The following is a 26,784-nucleotide window of genomic DNA, read 5'->3' as shown; positions in this document are numbered from 1 at the left end:
GCAATTATGTACATTATATCTCTATAAAACTCCGGCAAGGCTATCTTCTATGACTTTATTAGGTACCTTCTACGTATTCGTAGGCAAGTTGGGAATTGAGCAAACATATTTTGCGTACACAGTTTATTTGTTAAAGACAAGCTAATCTAAACTACATTTTTTCCAATATTACTAAGGTCAAAATTCTAACTACATAATTAAGTACATCAACAAATGCCTGCAGTTTTCATTGACACTGCACAGCTTGCTTTTGAAGATATTCCTTATGAAGATCCTCTTTAATGCTTTGGAACTCGCCACGCTCATCGTATAAAGTTTTTTTAAAGTATTTTGTAAAGATACGGCTCATGTATTCATTCTTGAGCGAGGGCCACATGCCTTCCAAGAAACCAATGTGACCACCACGAGACGTTACAATAATAGCAACATGAGTGCAATCCGTTGTTGCCTCAATTGGAATACCTGAAAGAATTAGAGATTGTTTTTAATTAAATATAAAGTTCTCTTAGTCTCATTAGATATTCACCCTCCATTGGTTGTAGTGGATCATCGGCAGCATTTAAGCAAAGTAGTGGTACCGAGATATGATGTAGCTTGTCGGGCAAAGATGCATCCTTGTAATAATCTTCGACAGTTGGATAACCAAAATGTTTTATGGTAAAATGTACATCGAATTCTCTCATTGTTTTACTCTGAAAAAAAAAAAATAAAAAAAAATATTGGAACAAAATTTCAATGAGGTGGGATGATAAATTCATACATTCTTGAGGACATTAAGGGAGATTTGAAGATTGTGGGACTGCTTTAAAGACTCCTAGATGCATGCACCAAAGCGTTCCATCGAATGCGAATTAGCGGCACTGTAACCTCGGAATAAGGTGGCCTTGCCGTACAAAAAAAGACTGAAGTGCTCGTACTAAGGTGACGAACATTGCGCTGTGCTCTCCAGCGGCCAATGACGTAAGTGTAAAGCATCAGATGCAAAGGGGATGAAAAGGCTGGACATTTTTGTGCAGTTTGCACCTTATCTCCTGCGGCTACCTGAACCAGGGGATTGATTGAAAGCAACAAGTCAAACCGCATCGAATTTTGAGAACGTGGGCGGTGCCATGCCTCCAACAAATATAATCGAATCAAATTTTTATCTTTTTTCACAGTTTACGCCTACTCTATATTACACCTCCTAAAATAAAAAATCCTAATTTCCTACATCTCCTATTTCTTAATTTTTGATATAATCACTTTTTTTCTAGCTGGCTTGAGGTCTGAGTTGAAATAAAAACACAAGGGTTTTTTATATATTACCAATATATTTCGATTACACACGGTAATCGTCTTCAGGGTGAACACTACAAAACATAAAAACAACAAAATAAATAAATAAATAACAAATTTCCTAACATACAAATTTAAAAAAAATTATAACATACATTTTTTACACGTGTGTATCACTTGACGTGGAGTTTATCACTGATCGTTTGTTTGTCAACAAATATCTATAGAAGCTAGCAGAGTTATCTACGTCCGTTTTATAGTTCATTCGTTTACTGGTTGGTGTGTAAAGCTGGAGTCATTGGTGCCGTATGTCGTATCGCTGTATCCGTATCCCTAACATAATCAGCTGTTTATCGTTACGACGGTAAACCAAAACCCAATTGGTTGGCTACGATACGGTTACGACTTTAGCGGCACCAATAATCGATTGCATTGATTCTCATAAGGTTGGTCGAATCAGCTGTTAAAAGGTTACCGATACGGTTACCGATAAAGCACCAATGTCTCCAGCTTTAATAATGTGAAGCATTTCCAGAGTAAATCGTTTTCTGTAATGTTGTTCTTGTTGAAGAATAGTAGCTTTGTCAAAGTTTGGTGAGTGGGAGTTTTCAGTACAGTGGGTCATAAGTGCAGTTTTTTGGTTTGCAGTATGTTGGCAATATTTGTAATCCGATTTGTGTTGCGCTAGTCTAGTTTTAAGTTTGCCTTTTGTTGTTCCAATATATACGCTGTGGCATGGTTGGTTGTTTTTTCCATTGCAAGGAATTTCGTAAACTATATTGCTTTTTTCTGTATGTGGAATTTTTGATTTTGTTTGAGTATATATGTTTTTTAATGTATTTATCGGCTTATGGGCTATTTTTACTTCATCTTTGTTGTAGCAGTCTGATTTGGCCAATCGTTCCGACAATTTTGGCACATAAGCTACTGACTTAAATATTTTCTGCGGTTTTTCTTTTTCTTTTTCTTGATTCTTTTCTTCTTGATATTTATTTAAAAGTGTTTTAATTATGTTTTCAGGAAAATCATTTCTTCTTAACAAAAGTTTTATTTCATTTTTAATTTCCTCGTGGTAAGTGTCGTCCGTAATTTCTAACATTCTTCTTATACAGCCCAATGCTGTATTCATTATCATCGTCTTTGGATGCTTTGAGTAAAAGTTGATGATTCGTCCTGTTGATGTTGATTTCTTATACCACTTTAACTTCAATTCGTTTTTGCTTCTAATAACAACTGAGTCAAGATATGGTAGTTTTCCGTCTTCTTCAAGTTCCGTTGTAAAATTTATATATTTATTGAAAGAGTTTAGTGTGTCTAGCGTACTTTTTACATCATCTTCGTGTATTATAGCAAATAGATCGTCGACATATTTTGTGAGTAATCTGGGTACTCTTGCTAATTTCGTTGTTGTTTTCAACAAGAACAACATTACAGAAAACGATTTACTCTGGAAATGCTTCACATTATTAACACACCAACCAGTAAACGAATGAACTATAAAACGGACGTAGATAACTCTGCTAGCTTCTATAGATATTTGTTGACAAACAAACGATCAGTGATAAACTCCACGTCAAGTGATACACACGTGTAAAAAATGTATGTTATAATTTTTTTTTAAATTTGTATGTTAGGAAATTTGTTATTTATTTATTTATTTTGTTGTTTTTATGTTTTGTAGTGTTCACCCTGAAGACGATTACCGTGTGTAATCGAAATATATTGGTAATATATAAAAAACCCTTGTGTTTTTATTTCAACTCAGACCTCAAGCCAGCTAGAAAAAGTGATTAGTTAACAAAAAGGTCGCCAAAATCAAAATTTTTGATATAGTGAAAATTCTACCAAAAAATCATACGGAAGGATTCAAGATCGCGGCAGCTTCTGCAGGAACGATAATGCCGACCTTGTAACTAACGGACAGAGTGTGCTTAAGTTGTGGAGGGAACACTTCTCCTCATTGCAAACTAGTGAGGGAGAAGACGAACGCGATACCCCAATCACCGATGATGGAAAATGTATTCCGGCATCCGTCTATGACGAAGTGAGAATGGCAATATCCCGGCTAAAAAATTACAAGGCTCTAGATAATGGCGGAACACGCGCCGAGTTGTTTAAATACAGAGGCGAAGTGTTGGTAAAGAACTCCTATGAAATATATGGTCGGATGAGCGCATGCCTCCAGATCGGAGCCTAAGCGTACTCTACAAAATCCACAAGAAAAGCGATCCCGCAAACTGCGCCAATCCCGCTGACTGAGCCTGCTTAATATCGCGTATAAAGTTATATCTCGCATACTGTGCGAAAGGCTGAAGCCCATAGTCAACAAATTGATTGGAGCTTATCAACGCGGCTTCAGACCTGGTAAATCTACTATCGACCAGGTTCCATGATGCGCCAGATTCTGGAAAAGACTCACGATAAGAGAAACGACACTCACCATCTTTTTGTCAACTTTAAAGCAGAAAAGAAGCTGTTTGTATGCTGATATGTCTGAATTTAAGTTTCCTGCTAAGTTAATAAGGCGCTGCCAAACGACGTTGAGCAATGCAACAAGCGCCGTAAGGATTGGGAAGGACCTCTGGCGCCATTCGAAACCAAACGAGTCTTCAGACCAGGCGACACCCTTTTGTTTGATTTCTTTCAACCGTGATGGAACAATATATTTTAAAGGCGTACAATAACTGATGTATGCAGATGATATTGATATTATTGGCCTGAATTGGCGCTGTGAATTCTGCCTTCTCTGGATTAGATAAAGCAATATAAGTGGGTATTGCGGTAAGTGAGGACAAGACGAAGTACTTTGCTGTCATTCAAGCAAGTATCGGCGCATTCGCGCCTTGCCAGTCACGTCACTATTGACTGATATAAATTCCGAGACTGTGAAGGATTTCGTCTATTTGGGAATCAGCATTAACAACACGAGCAATGCCAGCTTAGACATCAAACGGAGAATAACTCTAACAAAAACGGGAATAACAAAAATCACGTTCTACAAGTCGCTTATCTTACCTGTCCTGATATTAGGCTCGGAATCATGGACGATGCCGAAAGAAGATAAGATGGCTCTTGGACTATTCGGGAGAGTTTTACGCAGATATTCAATTAAATTCAGTTTATTAAGTCTATGATTGCAATAATATTACAGACTAGCATGTACAAATCAGGATCTTAAGTGCAGATACATATTAAAATTTAAATTATACATAATATGAATCTAATTTAGCACTAAAACACGATCTCGGGAGTGCGAAATCAAGATCAAGACTACGAAAAATTTTGTTAAATTCACCGAGGGCCCTAGAAATAGCATCATAATTACGGTAAATAGCTCTAATTAGATTAACGTGAAATGGATATTGCGCACGGAGAGTTCTACTTGGTACATAGAAATCTGCTTGCGCCAGCAGTTCCGGGCAGTCAACTAAGCCACATGTTAAATCATATACAAACATCAAAGATTGAATGCAATGTCTAGACGAAAGCGACTTAATGCTTATGAGGGCACACCGTGCACCATATGAGGGCAGCGGTTCAGAGAAGTGAAGCGGTTGGAGAGCAAATCGAATGAAACTCTTGTGTACTCTTTCCAGTCTATGAGAGTGGACAGAGTAAATGGGATTCCAAATTATAGATGCATTATCCAATTTTTAACGTACTAAGGAATTATATAAGCTTTTCCTTGTGTATGGATCTTTGAAGTCTCTGCCATATCGCCGCAAAAAAGCGAGATTGGAATAGGCCTTCGGAATAATGAAGCTGATATGATATGTGAAAGAGAAACTAGAGTCAAACATTACCCCAAGATCAGCAAATTCACTGACAGTAGAAAGGTTATGGTCAAAAAGGGTATACGTAGACTTAAATGTGTTGACGTTTTGAAAACATCAATATGAAAACATTTTTTGATATTAAGGCGTAAGTTGTTTATAGCGCTCCAATTAGATAACTGTTGAAATCATCCTGTAAAAGAGATACATCTGACATGCTCGCGATCGTTCTAAAAACTTTTAGGTCATCTGCATAGAGCAAATATTGTGCATGTTTAAAGCAGGTTCCTATATCATTGATAAAGAGAAGAAATAAAATTGGTCCAAGTTTACTTCCCTGAGGTACTCCGGACGTGGCTACAAATGAATATGACTTGACATTCTCAATTTCAACAAACGAGATTCTATTGGAAAGATATGATCCAATCCAGCATAGAAAAGAACAGTGGAATCCAATTAACTCAAGCTTACGCAATAAAATGCTGTGAGTAACTGTATCAAAAGCCTTTGCGAAGTCAGTGTAAACAACATCTACTTGATGGCCTTTTTTAAATGACGAAATACAAAATTGAGAGAAAGAGGCAAGGTTGGTAACCGTGGAGCGACCAGTTAAAAAGCCATGTTGGCACTCATCTATGGATTTCTTTATTGCAAAAGATAGCTTGGATTTAACTACTTTCTCAAAGAGTTTCGAGCATGTCGAAAGTTTAGAAATTGGTCTGTTGTTAGCTACATCATTTTTATTGCCCGATTTAAGAATAGGGGAAATGGAGGCTATTTTCCACGGATCGATAAATTCACATTTAGCTAGTGAGAGGTTAAATATGTGATTTAATGGTTCGCAAAAAGACACACTGCATTTCTTTAAAATGAATGACGAAATCCCATCAACATCGCTTTTCATAGATTTTTTTTGGGCAAATATGCAATTGATTATGTGTTGTTCCGTGACCAGCATGGATCCAAAATCGACCATTTGTACAACGTCGACACAGAAATTACTGACCGATTGACTCGATACAATATTTGATTTGAAGAAATCCGCGAAAAGGTTGACGCAGTCCAAAGGGCATTCTGAGGCAACACCGCAATACGACATACAGGTCGGAATATTTGAACAACTTTTTCCGAGCGAATGTATTTCCAGAAGGCCTTTGGGTTTTCCTTCAACTCTTCTTCGTATCGAGAAATATATTGATTGTATACAAACTTATCGAGTACATAAAAATTTTTGCTGTATTGAATATATTTATCCTTATGGAATACATCATTAGAGGTTTTATAAAGTTTGTAATGCTTATTTCTAAGATTTTTAAGTTTCTTTAAATTTTTCGTATACCATGGAAGTTTCTGAATTCGCGTGGGTAGAGAAGACAGATTATTAGCAAAAATTTCATTAACAGTTAAAATAAAAGCATCGTATCAATCCGCCACACTTTCCGAAGATAAAATAGACTTCCAGTCCAATTCTAGAAGCCTGGCATTTAAGGACTCAAAAGCGGCGTCACGAAAATTTAAACAGGTATTCGACAAACCGATCGGCCCTGAGATAAAATTACAAAATTCGATGGAGAGAGAGAGCGGAACATGGTGCTTATCACATTTGCAGATTGGGAAACTAGATTCGAAAACTTTGAAAATTAAATTTTCATCAACAAAAATAAGATCTGAAATATTACCGAGCTCATTGTAAATGAATATGGCGATAGTGCCTGTCATCAGCATGGCTTTAGAAAACTCCATAGCACCACCACCGCGCTAAATGCCATTAGCACCCAGATAAATTGTGGTTTAAATCAGAAGCCCCACCATAGAACAGTACTCGTAGTGCTGGACCTATCAAAAGCTTTTGATACGGCCAATCATTGCACGTTACTGCAAGACTTGGAAGGGTCTACCCTTCCCCCATGTCTTAAAAGGTGGACCGCAAATTATCTGGGTGGTCGGCAGGCATCGGTGCAATTCAGAAACGAAATATCAAAGCCAAGAAGAATTAAACAAGGGGTGCCTCAGGGTGGTGTCCTATCCCCACTTTTGTTTAATTTTTACATATCAAAACTACCTTCGCCACCAGAAGGAGTTACTATCGTTTCTTACGCCGATGACTGCACAATAATGGCTACAGGTCCGGGCCCAAAGATCGATGAGCTTTGCAACAGAATAAACGGCTACCTCCCTGATCTCTCCAGTTTTTTCGCCTCGCGAAACCTGGCATTATCACCGACTAAATCATCCGCGACCCTATTTACAGCTTGGACGTCCCAAATGTCGACCATTTTGAACATCCACGTCGATGGCACTACGCTACCGACTGTTCTACACCCCAAAATCTTGGGTGTGACGTTTGATCAGGATCTACATTTTGGTGAGCAGGCAGCCGCAATTGTTCCGAAAATCCAGAGCCGTAATAAAATCCTCAAATCCCTTGTTGGCAGTACTTGGGGAAAAGACAAAGAAACGCTCATTACCACATACAAAGCAATTGGTCAGCCGTTTGGGTTCTACGCGTCCCCTATATGGTCGCCAAGCCTAAAAACTACCCACTGGAAGAAGCTACAGGCCTGCCAAAATACTGCGCTCAGAACCGCCACGGGCTGTCTTCTTATGTCCCCAGAACACCATCTACATAATGAGGCGAGAATACTTCCCATCAGGGAGAGAAATGAGATGCTAACCAAACAGTCCCTGTTGAATACCCAGAAACCTGGGCATCCCAACAGACATCTGATTGATGAGCCAGCACCGCCTAAAGACTTATGGAGTCATCTCCGTAAGCATTTTGAGGAAATACGGCACCTGAGAACTCAGCCGTATGAAGCAAAAACACACAAGCAGGTCCTTGGTGAACTCCACAAACAGGCGTCGGACCTTTATGCCGGGAATTGCCCGGTGAATCCAGTACTCGTGGAACAGTACCCAAAACTTTCGGAAGAGGCACGCATACTCCCCAGGGAAACGCGAGTTACTCTGGCTCAACTTCGTTCTAGATACTGTAACAGGTTAAACTCTTACATATCTAGAATCAGCCCCGACATACAAAATGTATGCCCCGCTTGCAATGTGTCCCCACATGACACCAACCATCTCTTTAATTGTAATGTGGAAACAACGCCTCTTAACACCCCTTTCATTATGGTCCACCCCTGTCGAAACAGCAAGTTTCCTTGGACTCCCGTTAGAGGATATTGATGACAATTTGTGATCGATCGCAGCTATTAGGTGGGGCGAAACATTGCTACAACAACGATAGTGCAGCGAATAAAAGCCCATGGCCTTCGCTGGCTAGGTCATATTATGCGAATGGATAAAAACGCTCCGGCCAAGAAAGTATTTCAGTCGACACCGCTGGTTGGAAGCAGAGGTACGGGATACCTCCACTCAGTTGGGAGGCAGGTGGAGAAAGACTTGACCTTTGCGCTTTCAATTCGCATCAGTTAACGCGAATCAGGGACTTGTAACGAAACAGCCAAAATCACTTAGGCGGCTAAGCGCCAATTAATGATGTTAATGATATAGTGATACTCTGGAAGATGAAAATGAAGTAGGAGTGTACGTGAAAAGGGAGTGGAAGTGAAAAATGTGAAAGAATGGAAAATTAAAACGAGGCACAGAGAAGTAAGAAAAATATTTAAATATATAAAACAAAATATGCCAAGTCAACTAGTACATAAATAAATGGCATACCGCTTGAATTCTCGTCTCATCAAGACCATGTTCCTGCTTATATATTCCAGTCTTCCTTATAGTAGATTGCATTTGTTGCGTCAATACCATGCCCATAAGACTATTTAAAAAAGGTTGTTCCATGCTGTCAATGGCTGAGAATAATAAAATAAAAAAGCATTACAATTTTACTTTAAGCATTTAATAATATAGTCCAACCTTTATTCACCTGCCAAGGTACTGAAACAATTTTGGCAGCCGTTATGTTACGACGAGCTTCCTCATTTCTGCGCGCCAAATAGTTGCCTGAAGCAAACAAAAATTTTATAAGAAGCTATATTTCTTTTAGCGCTGCCTATATACCAATCCAACATCTCTTTCTTGCATTTCACCCTCTGTTGCACCTTAACTCCAAATAACCTCTGAGTACCTTTTCCGCTTTCCATAGTTCTCTGTTCGCTTCTCTTTGTTTGCCTCTATCCTTTCATCTCCCCTCTGTTTTTGCTTCTTTAGATTTTCTCCCCGTCTTGTCTACATTTACTAGCGCTTTTGCCTTTTTCCCTATCTCTCTTTACCCTTCATAGAAAATAAAGGATCTAATTTCTTCAAATTGATTTGCTCGACTGCCAGGAAAAAAACAGTTCCGTAAAACTCTACAAATTTTCTTAAATCAGGTCATTAGTTTGAAATTGTACCTACTTTTTGCATTCGCTTATTTCTCCCACTATCTCTTTTTCCGTTTTCCTAACTCTTTCTGTACACCTCTCTAAGACCCTCAGACTCTCTTACTGCAAATACGTGATGCAATGGCCCCTACGCTCGCCATCTAACGGAGTTTTGAGGTGTTCATTGTGGACAGAGAAATTCGTGAAACAAGGAATCTATATACTGACCGTCAGCCGTTCACGGATGGATCAAAATTTGATGATATAAAAACGGGAGCTGGCATCTATGAGCCAAACTTCAAGAAATCTATACCAATAGGATGCTACCCCACTATTTTTCAGGCAGAAATCCATGCAATAGAAGTTTTCTGAAGAAAATTTCCACGAAGAAGCTTATGCTCGACGAGTATTCTCATTTTGTCAGACATCCAGACAGCCGTACGTGCTGGTCTGACAACAGTTGATTGAATGCACAAGGCAAAGACAGTCCAAGGAAGACGAAGACCGACTTCCAGCAACGACAGAATCTAACTCATTAATCTAAGCAGAAAGGATCTACGAACTCTCACTGGGTACTATAAGGGACACTGTAGTCTATGATATCACCTAAGTAAGTTAAATGTATCCGATACTGTTGTGAGCTGAAGGATGAACGCCGGTTCACATCTTTTGCGAATGCGTCGTTTTGACAAGGCAGCGTCTCCAATCTCGGTGGGTTAACTTTTAATTCATTCGTGATATGGAGTTCAAAGCCTGAAGAGGTACTTAAATACATTAAAAGCCCCGACATAAAGTAATATGCTGAAAGTTCGAGCACAATAGATCTACTAAATACATGTCGCAGTGCATCAAGGCATAATTATAATAATGATAATCACATTCCCTCGGTATATCTCTTAGTCTTTCTCTCTCTCTCCTCTCCCCTCTGCCCCTGACTATGCGTACAATTTTTTTGTATTAATGGATTTTGTCAGATATATAATCCAGGCAAAAGGCTACCAAAGATTTTGGTGCCTGGTTCATTTCCAGGAAAGAAGGTACCCCAAGCTAATAAGCTTCTTGCATACCAAATTTAAGGAAAATAGCCACAGAGTTATATATAAGAGACTAGCATACCCAGCCAGCGTTTTCTGCCCAAATATGGGGTTGTCTATGTTTGAAAAGTGACCCTTCCTCCCGTCCTCATCACTGTCTTCCCCATTTTCTGCTATTTCAGCCTTAATTTCTCCTTTCTCTTTCTGTCCATTCTTTATTCCTTATATCCCTTTCTCATAGCCATTCAATTATCCCTCCCTATATTGTCGCTCCACTCCCACACTCATTCCCTCTACCTCTCCCACCTTGATTCCCTCATTTATATGTATATAAATTCCCTATAATTGCAGATAACTTAGGCTGCACATTTTTTGTTCTATTCAGTGTTCCTCTCGGTCGCAACAATTTCATTCGCGTCCGTCGTAGTCAATGTTCGTACGTTCGCTACATACCACATCTATAGGTCTACAGCTTTCATACTCACCTAGTACGAGACCACCCAACGATATGCCCGTAGCTCCCAATTTAACATGCTCAGGCAACACTTTTCTCACATACTGCACCACTTCGGATAAATCATCAACTTTGCAAGCATTATAAAGGAGTGGCGTTTTGACCTCTATACCACCCAGTCCACGATTATTGAATACAACAACACGCATTCCAGCTTTGTTGGCAGCAAGCACAAATAACTTGACATAATCATCTTGAGAATTACCAATCAACCCGGGTAAAATGAGAATACAAGGCGAGAGTGAACTGCAGTTCTCATCCAGCCAATCCAATGCAACTTCTCCACCATCTTTCAAAGTTAAAATTTCTCTAAAAATTAAAAGTGTGTAAAGGTCGAATTAAAAACTGTTGTGGTCGTAAATAATGAAATTTATTAATGATCAGTTAGTAATAAAAAAAAAAAAACGTAAAACAAACTTACGTATATAGAATACCTGTTAACCTACGGAGTATATGGCGGTAGTTCAAAGAAAAAGCGATTGTATATACCACCTAATGAGTTAATAATAGGTTGTAAAGTCTAGACCAAGGAAGCCGAGAAGTTCCAGTGTACGAAATTGCAAAAGATGTGGAGATGTTCTTTCACCGTCTTTAGGTACAACGCTGGTGCTACTCACAAATCAATGACTTTAAATCGCTGTGAAGCCAGTAAATAGAAGTCTGGTGTATGCGATTGCGAAGAGGTGAAAACTTGACTATACATAGGTCACTTGGGGAGGAGACATAAGAAGATGGATTCAAAAGATTGTCCAATCAAAGTGACAGCATCAGCTTCGCGAGAGTAATCTTGCTATAAGTATGAAGTTTTCGTACACATATTTTGTAGGAGAGGCTTTGAAAGATTCGGAGTGATCATATTGTATAGTTCAATTTCGAGGACTACGAAAGAAATTGTTCAAATTTGCTGGTCGAAACCACATCAAAGTAACCCGAGAAATCAGTTCTTTAAGATGAAGTTTACAAGTAGGCAAAGACTATCTTACAAAGGAGGTCTAATCACCCACCTCCAATTTTTTCCTATTCAGAATGTGTATTTTGTCTTCTGTTCCACCTCCTCCTCTACTTCACTATATTCACATCTCTGTAAACGGCGTACAGCTCGTCAATTAATATTTTCAATAGTTTTAGTAAACAATAATTTCATGGCATATAATAACTTTAATTGCTCCACTAGGGGCGAGTGATAAGTTCGCTTTATGGTTTATACAAAAAGCGACCGAAAAGCCATTTCCATCTTGGAACAGCAAATTTCGGCGCCGATTCGTTTTTTTATTTCAATTCAATTATGTAAGTTGTGTGATATGATTGTAGACTACAAAACCATTTCCCGTCAGGTGGAGCTGAGCTTAAATCTTACTAAAAATTATGTTTATATTCAGATTCAGGAGGTCGTTTGCCAAAAATGAAAGTCTTATAGCAAAAGAAAGCTTCCTTAAGAAAAGCGTATACAGCTGTGTTGGTTTAGGTTAGGTTAAGAGGGCCTGCGTGGGAATTTCCCATTGTGAGTGCCCTCAGTGAGTGTCGGGTGGCAGCCCATTTGTCTAACCAGACTACTTCCTAATGGTTCTCAGCAAACCAATTGCTATCTCTGATGAACCCAAGCAGGAGTGAAATATCTACCTTCACAACCTCTACCAGACTGTCGAAAAACCGCGCGCCCAGAAATATAAGTCGTCTTGTTTGCAGTCCGGTACATCCGCAGAGAAAGTGATGAATCGACTCCTCTTCCTCCATATCCTGACAGCTTTTGCACAGGGAGCTTATTGGTATGCGCCAATATCGGAGCAGTGGTACAATAGCGCAATGCCCTGTGATGACAGCCGTAAGTACTCCTACTGCAGATTTGTTCGCTTGAGAAGAAAGCTAGTACCCTTCATATCCAAAATTGGCCATAAAGACCTTGAGATCTCGCAATCATCCCGATTGGCCCCCAGCGTGTCCGTTGCTCTAAACCAATATTCCTGGATTTTCCTCAGGAGTTAACCCAGTGATCGTCGTACGGAGCTGTCTACCATGATTATGACCATTTCGGAACTATCTCATCTGCAAATTCATGCAAGCGAGGCTCGACACCTCCGCACGATATCCGACTTTATCACGTGGAATCCTAACGCCTTTAAGGCAGCCTGGCTGTCGACAAATATTGTTACATTGATGTCTGGGGCCGTACTATCCTGGAGCAGTCTGGCTGCTCCCTCTATGACATAGAACTCCGCCTGGAAGACGCTGCATGAGTCTGTAAATCGGTACAATCGACTTACCTGCTGGTACTTTGGGTACATTCCAGCTCTATTTCCCTTTTCCAATTTCGAGCCATCTGTATAGATTGTAATGCCCCTACCACTACTTAGGCCACCTTCCCATTCCTCAATTGAAGAATATCTTAAGTTCTGCCCTTGGAAGTCAAGAGCTACCGTTATACGGTCGCTGTCGGATGTTAGGTCATTTTTTATTCCGTTTAAACGTCCCCGTGTCATGTCATCTAATATTTTTGATTTCCACATGTTGGATTTTCTTAGTCGTAGAGAACGAACGCACGAACACTTGTATAGGAAGGCGTTAGGGAGTGTTATTATCTAGGCGATAACGCTCTCCCACCCCCCTACATCCATAAAGATTTCGGGGTCGCCAGAGCGTCGGCTGTTAATGAAACAGGATTCGCCACGGGTAGGTTGGACAATTGCGTTGGAGAAGCTATATGTAATTGCGTTGGCAACCCCTTGAGAGGGTTGCGCTACACAACCCCTTGAATTAATTTGGTATTTTAGTCGCCTCTTACGACAGGCATACCTCCCGTGGGTATATTCTAAGCCACCTAAACCGCTGGGACTACCCTCGTTGCTTCTGGCATAAAGATTCCTTTATTTTTATTAACTTCTAGAGTACCCAATAGATTTAATGGCCAAGCAATGTGCGGTCTTTTCTGCTCTGCGGCTACGAGAGTTATCCGGATGGATAGACAATGTGGGGGGTCATGCAGTCATCCTTAAGTATCTGGATTCGCCTTCGTCGGATTATTGCGCTCCGACTGTATTTTTGAATATGAAGTACGAGGTTATTATCCCGGATAGGGATTATTGGTTGAAGGAGCCACCGGGCCTGAGCGATAGGCTGCAGATATATACTGACGGCTCCAAACTGGATAATAAGGTGGGTAGCGGTGTCTTTGCACCTTAACTAGTGTGGAATCTATCATTTAACCTACCTGATCATTGCAGCGTCTTTCAGGCGGAGATGTATACTTTAAATGAGGCCGTTGATCACCTGGGGAAGGCTGCTCACGGCTATAACCAAATTTGTATTTACTCTGACAGCCACGCTGCACTAAAAGCACTTGGATCGGACATATGTAAGTCCAGGGTAGTAGAGAAAGAGAAGTGCCGCAAATCTCTTAACGAGATCGCTGAGCAAAGACACTCGGATATACCGGGCAATGAGATGGCTGACGAACTTGCAAGAGGGACACATCCGTTACGCTGTCGTCCTGGAAGGGATTGAGCATGCCGCTCGCTACCTGTAAGCTCATTTTGAAAGGGATTTTCCTTAGGAAAGCGGGTATGAGATGGAGCAATCTTGAATCATGCTACCACTCTAAGCTCGTGTGGACTGAATGGAACGCAAGACGGACAAATAGTCTCCTTCTTCTTGGTAGGGGGGTATATCTCTGGTGGTTGGACTTATAACCGACCACATAGCAATCGGGAGGAACCCACAACAGCTGGGTATAATGATTACTGCAGGAGCTGCAAAGGCGAAGAGGAGATAGAAACAGTCAAACATTTTCTGTACGATTGTCCTGCGCTTTGGCACAAGAGGAAGAAATCTCTGGGATCTTCCTTCTTTGACGATCTTTGTGATCTGGCTAAGTTGGAACCTAAGAAACTCCTGACGTTTGCTGTATCGACCTGTTGGTTTGAGTAGGCGAGAGATCCACGTGGTATCACAATGGGACCTTTTTGGGCCTAAGTGGTGCTCGCACCGGTGGTCACTCTAACCTAACCTAACTTAAATTAACTTCCAGGATCAAAAGAAGAGGCAAATTACGTCGCTCTGAGATTTGTCTTTGGTAGCTATTTCACAAACTGAGCCAGCTCCCAAAGTTGCCTTAACGACCCTACTTTTGATCATATAATCGATACACGCAATTATAGTCGTATAAGTCCCTGCAGATGGCCTCCGTTTGAACGTTGCTGAGGTTAGTTTATATTCCATGACGTGTCCCTAGATACATATGGGCCATTGATACATGCATTGAAAATGGGCGGAAACATATTTCTTGCCAAAAACATTTGCGTATAGTGTTTATTTGTTGATAGAGGATACAAGTAGTGGGAGCTTGTAATGGAAACGTGGTAACAAGTTGGGAAGTAGTGTTAGCACCCCCACCCCCAAAGCGCAGGTTGGTTGAAAATAAGAACTTATCATTAGGCCCTCGTAAAATAGCATAACAAAAGTTTTTTTTTAATTTAATAGTTACTACCTTCTATAATTTATATCCGATAGCGTCGTTGAACGTAAAACACTTGCAATAAAAGTTTGTACGCGACTGTCCAAACACCAAATAGTTGGCCAAAACTTCATACTTAATGCTGGTATTTCATTTAATAGGAACGTTTTGAGTGGGCCATCGGAACAAATAAGCATTGGACGCTGTAAAGAAAATTTCAAAATATATAGAAAACATTAAAAATAAGACTTATCGGCAATTTGATGTGAATAACTGTCTGGCTGAAATCGCCTACCTATAATAAAAAAACAAAAAATTACAACACCGATCATCTCATTAACTTACCTTAACAACAACTAAAAGATAATATGCAAAATATATGCATAAGCCCAAGCCTAACACAAGATAACCGAGTATATTTGGTAAATAATCGTAGAGATTATCGAATATTTTGTACATTTTAAGATGTTCGATCCAGTTTCTGTTATATTTTGCAAATTGTACGAGAGGAAGTTTTGTAGTAAGAAATATCAAGTTGAGAGATCAAGTCTGAAATATAAAATAACATAAATTAAATTATCTTCCAACTATTAGGGGCGGCAGAGTTGCCAGATCTTGAGGTAGCAATTAAGCTGGGTCCTAGAAAACTGCTAGTATTTGTCAAGACGACGGAGTTATTCTATAACATATGTCCTAGCACCTGATTGCGGTTCTTCCGTTTGGTCGTCAAACAAATTCTGGTAACACTACCCTGCAAAAATCGCGAGTACTCCATGCATGCATGTATGGAGTACTCGCTATGGACCAAGCGAGTGCTCCAAAATTAACCACAATTCATACAAAAAATATGGTCCAATTAACATTGCGATGTCCTAGGACCTGACCATATACTCCAGCTCCGCATTACATCAGAGTAATCCATGGAGTACCCACAATCCAATAAACATCGTGTAGTGATTCCAATCGTTAAAAACGAGCAATGATCGGCTTACAACATGTTCGTGTAGAAACGTGAGTTGGTCCATCGCTGCATTACAGTGGAGTAGAATGGTAAGTACTCCAGTGGACCACATGGTCCAACGATTTTTGCAGGGTATGGACACATTCAGTCTATGTGAGGTCTTTGTTAACCGGCCAGTTTAACCTAGCCTAACCTAATTTTCTTATAAAATAAGTAGGCGTTCTAAAATATCAGTTTCGCATCGCATAAACCTACACCTTTTTCGGTTTATATTCATAAAGTCGCAATTCATTATCAGAAAATTACAATTCATATTCAGAAAGTTACAATTCATATTCAGAAGTTCCACTTGATATTCGGAAAATTACAATTGATATTCAGAAAATTGCAATTCATATTCAGAAAGTTACAATTCATATTCAGAAAATTCCAGTTAATGTTCAGTACTTCAATTTCATGTTCAGGAAACTACAATTGATATTCAGAAAGTAACATTTCATATTCAGAAGTGACCGCTTATCTTCTATGTACTAGAGGTTTACGCCGATCACTTTATCGGCGGCGGCGGCGTAGGCTCTATTATATACCGGCGGCGATGGTATGGGCGGCGCGCCGGCATACGTCGGTGTTCTTAGTTTAAAAAGCCTGATTTTTCAATTTAAAAAAATAATATTTAGGAAATGTTTTGTTTGTATGTATTTAAGGAAATCAACGTTTTGGCCATTTCGGAAAGATCCGGGGTTTTTTCCTCAAAATCTCGCAGATCGTTCAAAGATGTTCAGGAGCTCCTTGCGGAGGGATTGTCCTTCGTTCACTTACTCCAGAGAGGCTTCGAAACCCCGGCTCCTGGGCTTTCACGCACAAAGGCGACTTACGGTTGCTATGAATAGTCTATTAATACTCATTACTCTCGTGGCACAGGGCGCCTCCAGTTTTTCGGCTGTTTTTAAGAGCTACAATTCTCGATGTGCGAACAGTAGCAATCCCGACCACCAGTCGCTACCACGCCTCCTGACCCTCACACCATATGCCAGCACAGAAGCTATAGGACTGCGACTTCGAACTCATACCTTCGTCAACGTCACTTTCCTAGAAGCTCTAGGTGTAGCTCCGAAATCTTTCCAACGTATGCTTTTGTCGCGCTATGCTGCCGAGCTACACCAGAGAAACACCTTGAAATGTTAGGGAGTCATTGTTCGGCCAAGGATGCCGCCCTAGAAATCATAAGCAGTCTAAGTGGATGTCATTGCGAAACTCATGGGTGAAAATCGTATAATCCTCGGCGCATCTACATAATTAAAATTTTACAAGGACGCTGGATAAAATTTTTAAAATGTAGACCAAAGTTTGCAGACGTTTGTGTTCACAACATTGATTTCAATAGTCTTCGTTGAATCAAAACGATATTTTAGAATGCAAGTCGACCGATTTTAAGTTGATAGATGTTAACTGCTGTTTTCTGGCCTTATGATATAAGAGCTTATTATGGAGACCGCGTAGCTTCAATTTTCGACTGTCCACTATATTAGGGTAGTAGCACACACGGTCATTAGTTCGACTGTCTTGTGAAAGCTTTTGCTTCACCGCTTTGAGTGTTCTTGCGAAGGACAAAGCCTAACCTGGTTAAAAAATGTGCCTACGTATTCACATTTGTAAAAGCAGCCGTAACGTGTAGGTGATATTTAAACTTGGTTGATAGGCTATAATCAATGTGATTCACTCCAAGGGAGTAGTTTCGGATAGGGCCGCCAACTTTAGGAAGTGTCAAACCGGGAGACTTGGGTGTTGAAGGATTAACATTTCAGACGCTATTGTATAGTTTCGCAAATAAACAACAGATGTTTGAATGTAAGCCCAAGTGATTTTTCAAACCCTTCTCATACGTACATATATTCTCAACTTAGGTATGAGGTAAAAAATATTTCAAAGGAGTATTTATGCCCCTAAAACCTACTAAAGGATTTTGCATCACTGATTTCGCTTATTCCTTCAGCCAAAATCGAAAGCGACTGTTTTCATACGCAGCGTGCTTTGCACACAGAGTATACTAACTTTGATTGGATAACGGTTGGTTGTACAGGTTTCAGTCATGTTCCAGTTGTACCTAATAAGCGATATAAGCTACCGAGGTATATGAAAGAGCTAAAGAATTTAAAGAATATTTGTAGTAAGTTTTATAGAAAATTGCAAATATCTTGCACGTTGAAAAATATAAATGTTGCTTTGCTGATTTTAAAACTCTTGATAAGTTACTTCGGGAAAGCTATATATGCAAATTCGAAAGTAATATAAAGATTAACCCTAAAGCCTTTCGGTCTTTTATTAAGTCAAAGAAAAATAAATCAAACATTCCTACCTCGATGTATTATAATGAGAAGCACTCTTATTCGGCTATAGACTCTGCTAATCTTTTTGCTGACTTTTTTAGTGCAAACTTTGTTAGTAATGAAATGGATGAGGAGCTTTCCCCAGTTATTTCTAATTCGTGTTTATATTTTGGCTCTCTATCATTATCGGGGGAAGATATCAGTTATGGTATTTTAAGTCTCAAATAATCCTCTCAGTCTGATGTGGATCGCCTTTGCCCCATTCTATTTAAGAACTGTTCTGCTCTATTCAATCCTTTACTGTGGATTTTTAACTTATCTCTCTCATCTGGAGTATTTATAACTGCTTGTAAAAGTACTAACATAATGCCTATTTACAAAAATGGTAATAAAAATGATATTTCGAACTACAAACCAATTGCCAAACTGTCAACAATCGCTAAATTGTTTGAAAGTATTGTAAGAGATAAAATTAGTTTTGGTATTGAAAAACTTATTTGTCCGATCCAGCATGGTTTCGTCAAAGGTAGATCAACTGTATCTAATCTTGCTATTTTTACAGAAGATTGCATCGAGAGTTTTGTTGGTGGGTTTCAAATTGATGTAGTGTATACTGATTTTTCCAAGGCATTTGATAGGGTGTCGCATAAAATTTTACTAAAAAAGTTAGCATTAATGGGTTTTCATTCCATATTTCTCAGAAGATCAGATCGTATCTAAGTGGAAGGTACTGTAGAGTCCAGCTAGATAATGTAATATAACGGGAATTTCATGCAAGCTCAGGAGTTCCTCAAGGTAGCACCCTAGGGCCGCTTTTATTTATAATTTTTATAAATGATATAAGCTCGTGTTTTTTATGATATATGATATAAGCTGCGTGTTTTTCAGCAAAATGTCTGCTTTATTCTGATGATCTTAAAATTTACTCGGTTGTTTCGAGAACTGAGGACTCTATATCTTTGCAATCTGATCTTGAGAAAGTTAACTCTTGGTGTGAAAGGAATCACCTCTTCTTAAACATTGACAAATGTTTTCAGATGGTCTATTCAAGGAAGTTGATTACAGTGAATTCGACCTACCCGATTGCTGGTAATCAACTGAAATCGGTCGATCAGGTTAAAGACCTAGGAGTGTATTTTGACTCTAAACTCACATTCAATGTTCATATTAATTTCATTGTTGCTAACTCCTACTCTATGCTGGGCTTTACACGCCGCAATAGCTCCGATTCTCCCGACTCTTAAGTCTCTTTATACGGCCTTTGTTATGTCCCGTCTTGAATATGCTGCGATATTTGGCGACCTTTTCATAGTACCCACATAAATAGAATTGAGCGTATGCAAAAGAAATTTATTAAGTTTGGACTAAGATTTCTCAACTTCAGCGCACCTATGCCATCCTATGAGTCACGTTGTTTGCTTTTAAACTTAGATCTACTAGTGGATAGATTACTTTTATCTTACTCTTTCATTCTGAACGTCCTTACCGGCGTGATAGATTGTCCTGATATTCTTCGGAAAATACCGTTCAATATTCCTTTTAGAAATTTTAGGCGTTCTGATTTATTTTACTTGACCGCTGCAAGATCGAATTATGCTATGAATGAATGCACCAGTTGGGCGAGCCCTTGGGGAAACTAATCATATTAACCAAATGATTGATTTGGATCTTTCACTTCCGGGTTCAGTATTAAGAAATGTTGTCTTAAACTACATTAAACAATTGTCTGCTATTTAATTGTATAAGTATTTTCTGTAACTAGTATATGCGTAGTATATGCGTTTATCGACGGCGGCGGCGTGAGCGGCGCGCCGGCGTACGCCGGTATTCTTACTTTAAAAAGCTTGAATTTTCTATTTAAAAAAATAATATTTAGGAAAGCTTTTGTCCACCTACAATTCCCGATGTGCGAACAGTAGCAATCCCGACCACCAGTCGCTACCACGCCTCCTGACCCCCACACCATATGCCAGCACAGAAGCTATAGGACAGCGACTTTGAACTCATATGTACCTTCGTCGATGTCACTTTCCTATAAGCTCTAGGTGTAGCTCTGAACACTTTCTAACGGATGTTTTTGTCGCGCTATGCTGCCGAGCTACACCAGAGAAAAACCTTGAAACGTTAGGGAGTGACTATTCGGATGTCATTGCGTAACTCATGGGTGAAAATCGTATAATCCTCGGCGCATCTATATAATTAAAATTTTACAAGGACCCTGGATAAAATTTTTAAAATGTAGACCAAAGTTTGACGACGTTTGCGTTCACATCATTGATTTCAACGATATTTTAGAATGAAAATCGAAGGATTTTAAGTTGCAAGGTGTTAACTGCTGTTTTCCGGCCTTATGATATAAGAGGTCATTATGGATGATCGCATAGCTTCAGTTTTCAGACTAGTTCGACTGTTCACTAGGTTAGGATAGTAGCACACACGGTCATTAGTTCGACTATCTTGGGAAAGCTTTTGCTTCGCCACTTTGAGTGTTCTTGCGAAGGACAGAACCTCACTTAGTAAATATATGTGCCTACGTATTCACATTTGTAAAAGGAGCCGTAACGTGTAGGTGATATTTAAACTTGGTTGATGGACTATAATCAATGTGAGTCACTCCAAGGGCTGGTTGGGGATAGGGCCGCTAACTTTAGGAAACGTCAAACCGGGATACTTGGGTGTTGAAGGATTAAGTATGAAAATCAAAATTAAAATTTCAGACGCTATTGTAGTTTCGCAAATAAACAACAGATCTTTGAATGTAAGCCCAAGTGGTTTTTCACTTTTTATCATATATCTTCAACTTAAGTATGAGGTAAGAATCATTTCAAAGGAGTGTTTATGCACCTATAACCTACTAAAGGATTTTGCATCACTGATTTCGCTATTCTTTCAGCAATGTAAATTTTTTAAAAAATCTGCAGTTTTTTGGATAATTTGCTTTTTTTAACAACTTGAGGACAATTTGAGAACATGTTTGCCTTGGGTAAATTTATTTGGGTAATTTTATTTTAATTAAAAAAATATATATATGCAAAGTGAACATATAAATTTATTAAAAAAATTTTTCTTTTAGTGTTTTGTTTTAATAACTTAGTGATTTGGGTGATGCAAAGTCCGTGTTATGCTGACATCGAAAGCGCCGGTTTTTTTACATAACTTTTGAACAGTTAGAAAGAGTTAAATTTCGCAATTAGTTTCTTATAACTGGCAGTGATGCGCATCCTCCCGCGGGTTAGGGGGTCAGAATATACCCGCGGTAGGTATGCCTGTCGTAAGAGGCGACTAAAATATCAGATTCAAGGAGTTGTGTAGCGCAACCCTTTCAGGTTGCCTGCGCAACATATTTGGAGAAGCTATATTGCCCAATTGTCAACCTCACCTATCCGTGGCGAATCCTGTTTCATTAACAGCCGAGGCTCTGGCAACCCCGAACTCCTCATGGATCTAGGGGTAGGGAGGGCGGGATGGCCAAGAAGGGCGCATGTGGTTTTATAACAAATCGTTCCCGAGATGGTTGGGCTTGGTACCGAAACGTGCCGGATCTGCATCGGGCAAAGGACCATCAACATCGATAACACTCCCCAAGGCCTTCGGGGAGTATCCTTATCGCTACAACAACAACAACATGCGTATCCGTTGATACCACTTTTGACCATGTCCGACCAATTTTCGACATGAACAATAAATGGCCTAAACAGTCTTAAACGAGTAGAAAATATAGTAACGCGCCGGACGCTGCCGCCGCCGCCGCCGCCTCGCCGATATGTTTGACACTCGGCGGCGGCGGCGGCGGCGTTTGTGGGCGGCGGCGGCGTTTGTGGGCGGCGTATATCTCTAATGCGTAGTCAGTAAGAAACTTTTGTTCATTGACGAAATTAAATAAATAAATAAATATAACGGAATTGAGATAGATATAGACTTCTATATATCAAAATCATCAGTATCAAAAAAAAAATTTGATGGAGCCATGTCCGTCCGTCCGTCCGTCCGTTAACAGGATAATTTCAGGAGTAAATCTTGAGGTATCTTCACCAAATTTGGTACGCGAGCTTATCTGGACCCAGAATAGATTGGTATTGAAAATGAGCGAAATCGGATGATAACCACGCCCACTTTTTATATATATAACATTTTGGGAAACACAAAAAACCTGATTATTTAGTAAATAATACACCTAGAATGTTGAAATTTGACGTGATCAAAATTTGAAAAAAAAAAGTTAAAATGGGCGTGGCACCGCCCACTTGTTATAAAATCAATTTTACAAATATTATTAATCATAAATCAAAAATCGTTAAACCTATCATAACAAAATTCGGCAGAGAGGTTGCCTTTACTATAAGGAATGCTTTGAAGAAAAATTAACGAAATCGGTTAAAGACCACGCCCACTTTTATATAAAAGATTTTTAAAAGGTTCGTGGACGAAAATAATAAGCTATATCTTAGCGAAAAAGAGCTTTTTATCAACAGAATTTTACTTTCTAAATTGAATTATAACATTAAATTGGAAAACTCTAAATTTTTTGAAAATGTGTGTGGCACTGCCCTTTTTCTGTCTAAGCAATTTTCAATGTTTCGGGAGCCATAACTCCAAGAAAGATTTACATATCGTAACAAAATTGGGTACACACATTTTCCTTATAACAGGAAATATTTCTAGGAAAAATGGATAAGATTGGATAAGGACCACGCCCACTTTTATATAAATGACATCAAAAAGGGTCGTAGGCAAAAATAATAAGTTAAATCATAGCGAAAAATAGTTTTGTACCAATCGTATTTTGTGCCATTATAACAAGAAATCAAATCAAATCTTGAAAAATGGGTGCAGCACTGCCCCTTTTTGGCAATGCATTTCCCAACGTTTCTGGAGCCATAACCCGACGAAAAATTTTGTGTTTAACAGGAAAATTTTTCAGTAAAAATAAGTGTCATACGCCTACATTGTAAAAAACACATTCTATGGTAAAAATTTAGGCCAACATCCCCAAATCTAAGTGGGTTTTTGAAATAATAACCCTCCCGTATTGATACCTTCTTCAATACCTATTGATTGATATCCACATTGTCACCTTAACTCACAACACATTTTTCGAAACTGCGTTTTTCACAGATGTGATATGGGTGCAATTTACAGACGAAATATAGATAAAAGCTTCATAAAAAACCTTTAATTGCCGATTAAAGAAAGTTCGATAGTTAGAAATGAGTCGGTTAAAAACTATACTCATTTAAAAATCCAAAATGTTATTGATATTGAACAATGAAATTATATTAAACCATATTAAAATGGAAAAAAGTCGAATCACAACCGAAAAAGTGCGATAATTCATTACCGCCCCCGCGCCGTTGTTTTTGACATTCGGCGGCGGCGTGCGAAGAACGACAAAAATCGGCGACGTATATCTCTACTATGTACGCAACATAACATTTAAAAGTGTACAGTGAAATTTTCTAATACTGAATTTTAATTTTCTGAAAATTAATTGTAATTTTCTGAATACTAAATGTATTTTTTGGTATATGAAATAGAAATTCTGAGTATGAACTGTGATTTTCTGAATGTGAATTGTAACTTTCTGAATACCAGTTGAATCTTTATGAATATTAAATGGAAATTCTAAATATGACTTGTAATTTTCTGAATATGAATTGGAGCTTTCTGAAGATAAAATGAAAAAGCTACACCTTTTCAATTATTCTATTCATATCTTTTCATTGCAGCCCCAGACTAATGCAACGCTTTAACGTTATTCCGGTAGAATTAAAAAAAATGTTTGTAATTTTTCTCTTTTTTTTTGTATTCACTGGATTTCAATACGGTCAAAGTCTAGTTGAGGGATCGACTGCTAATACGCATCAAAAAATATCGAGAGTGGTGTTAAAAGACACGTATTAATCTCGAGAACAATAATCCGAAGGCGGAAAATAAGAATTTTATCTCTGTGCGGAGATATTTGCAGTTGAAGTTTGCGATTTTCATGTGGTTGTTGTAATGTTGTAGTACCCACAAAAAAAAATTGTGAACATAAGTGTTTTGTGCGGATATAGTTTGGGTCTCCAAACCGGGGTTGGACCCATCCAGGGTAATTTATTATTAGCGCGGCCAAAGGCCGCCAACGCAGAAAGGTGTTCTGCGTAAAAATACGATGGATACCACCCCCAGTCTCGGAGGTACCCGTGGGTCATTTTTCGGTTTTTCGTTAATATCTTTTGAACGAGTTAAAATTTTTATTTTCCGCCTTCGGATTATTAATGCTGATGTTAGGACCCGTCGTTTGATACCTCTCTCGATATTTTTGGTAACCTATTAGCAGTCGACCCCTCAACTAGACTTTTACCTGCAATACTTTAAGGAATTCATTCCGCAATCATTTGCTTTGATAGAACGCACAAGCAACTTATATTCGTGGCGCAGAACGAATTTCGGCGGAAAATAAAAATTTGAACTCGTTCAAAAGATATTAACGAAAACCCGAAAAATTACTCCGCGCCCTCCGAAACCAGTGCACAACAACATTACAACAACCACATGAAAATCGCCAACTTCAACTGCAAACATCTCCGGACAGAGATCAAATTTTTCTTTTCTGCCTTCGGATTATTGTTGTCGGAGTCAATACGCGTCTTTTAACAACTCTCCCGATATGCTTGGACGCGTATTAGCAGTCCACCCCTGCTCTAGACTTTTACTAGCTCCGATACAGCACACAATTTCAACAGGTGATCAAGAAACTGGGGTTAGCATTATGCAATTGAATGAAGGATTAGATTCCAGCAACCACACATATAGCAAATGACTTTTGGTGCTTTAGTTTTTTCCGACACTGTAGTTTAGCTTAACGGTCATTTTGCACACAAAATTGAAACTCGAAATTTGCAGCGCGCGGCTTAGTTTTACAAAATTAACAAACACAATTTTTACCGACACTCCATTAGAATATTCGTTTAGCTTTAAAACAACGAATTAAATGACTTCTCTGTAGGACTTTTGTTACACCGTTCTTCCGTTCATACTTCTCTTCATCGTTTGCGTAGTTATCACACTTTTAAGAGACGATATGCCAAATTCAAATGAAAAATAAGACAAATGTTTACAATTCCCGAAATAAATAAACAAATTGTTATATCCAATTGCAAGCATTAAATTTCATACTTTTGTTTGTTTAGTTTTGATTTTTCCAACTGATTCGGCTTTCAACCTTGCTTGTCAGCAAATGTTTGCTTGATTTGTGATTCTAAGGTTTCTTTGCGAAAAAAATCTATAAAATTTTATTTCATATTTCGAAGGTTATCGAATTTACCGATAATGATGAAAATTCTATTTACACTCACTCACTTTCTTCAGCTATTCAAGAACTCAAAATTTATTAATTGCAAGTTAAGCGTAAGCTGCTCTTATCAATTTGTAGATACCCTTTAATTATCTACGTGGTAATGCTTTTTTTGTTTTAATTTGTATACATTTTACGCACACCACACTGAAAAATTCAATAATTTTCCAACGGACACCGATGGCATGTGAGAGCGACAATCGGCTGAACGTATCTGATAGGACTGTTCAACTATCGGTCGAGAGTAATCTAGATCAGCTGTGCGCATTGGAACAAGCTGCCATATAAATGTGCATAAATTACATACATTATGGGTCGTTCGGTGGGCTTATATCACATCCTGATATAGTTTATGGCTTTTAGCGTTCTCAGCGCTCATATAAGCTTTTGATATACATATGTACATATATATATGAGTATAGAGAATGAAACTTCTGCCGCTCTGTCTTACTGACGTATAGCTGTCTGATAATATACAAACCTGTTTCCAAGCTTTTTATCCTGATAACCGACGTATTGAAGTCTTCCCTTCTCCTTACTGCAAACTTTGCCTATGGTTTCTACTTTCCCCACTATGCTTTCGATTGGTCTCTTAGAGCCACAATAGTGGTGGAAGATTGGCGGTTGGCGCTCAAATGGCAGACGCGGCGATACAAAGAGTAGGGCCTGTGGAATACTGCGCTGATCAGGAAATCCTACAAGCTGCCAAATCACTGTAGTCTTTTTAAGGCGAAAGTAGTAGCCATGAGTGAAGCAATAGAAACACTGGAGAAAAATAGCTTAAACTGC

At 38.9% G+C, this 26,784-nt stretch overlaps 1 protein-coding gene across 4 annotated transcripts; it reads right to left on the bottom strand.

Moving 5' to 3' along the window:
* Positions 1-41: 41 nt before the first annotated feature.
* Positions 42-26,784, bottom strand: LOC137249713 (phospholipase ABHD3-like). 4 transcript variants are annotated; one of them, XM_067781485.1, is made up of 8 exons: positions 26,477-26,784; positions 15,717-15,920; positions 15,405-15,574; positions 10,896-11,233; positions 8,931-9,017; positions 8,733-8,866; positions 527-692; positions 42-462 (listed from the first exon to the last, which is right to left on the bottom strand). In XM_067781485.1, exons 2-8 carry the CDS (start codon positions 15,828-15,830, stop codon positions 227-229), a joined length of 1,245 nt encoding a protein of 414 aa, XP_067637586.1. In that variant the 5' UTR covers positions 15,831-15,920; positions 26,477-26,784; the 3' UTR covers positions 42-226. The 4 variants fall into 4 exon arrangements, with proteins under 4 accessions (XP_067637586.1, XP_067637588.1, XP_067637587.1 ...); XM_067781487.1 differs by lacking the exon at positions 26,477-26,784 and adding an exon at positions 25,997-26,221; XM_067781486.1 differs by lacking the exon at positions 26,477-26,784 and adding an exon at positions 26,001-26,221.

The sequence above is a fragment of the Eurosta solidaginis genome, chromosome 4, assembly GCF_040869045.1.
Source record: "Eurosta solidaginis isolate ZX-2024a chromosome 4, ASM4086904v1, whole genome shotgun sequence".
Lineage (NCBI taxonomy): Eukaryota > Metazoa > Arthropoda > Insecta > Diptera > Tephritidae > Eurosta > Eurosta solidaginis.
This window is presented reverse-complemented; position numbering and strand designations above follow the sequence as displayed.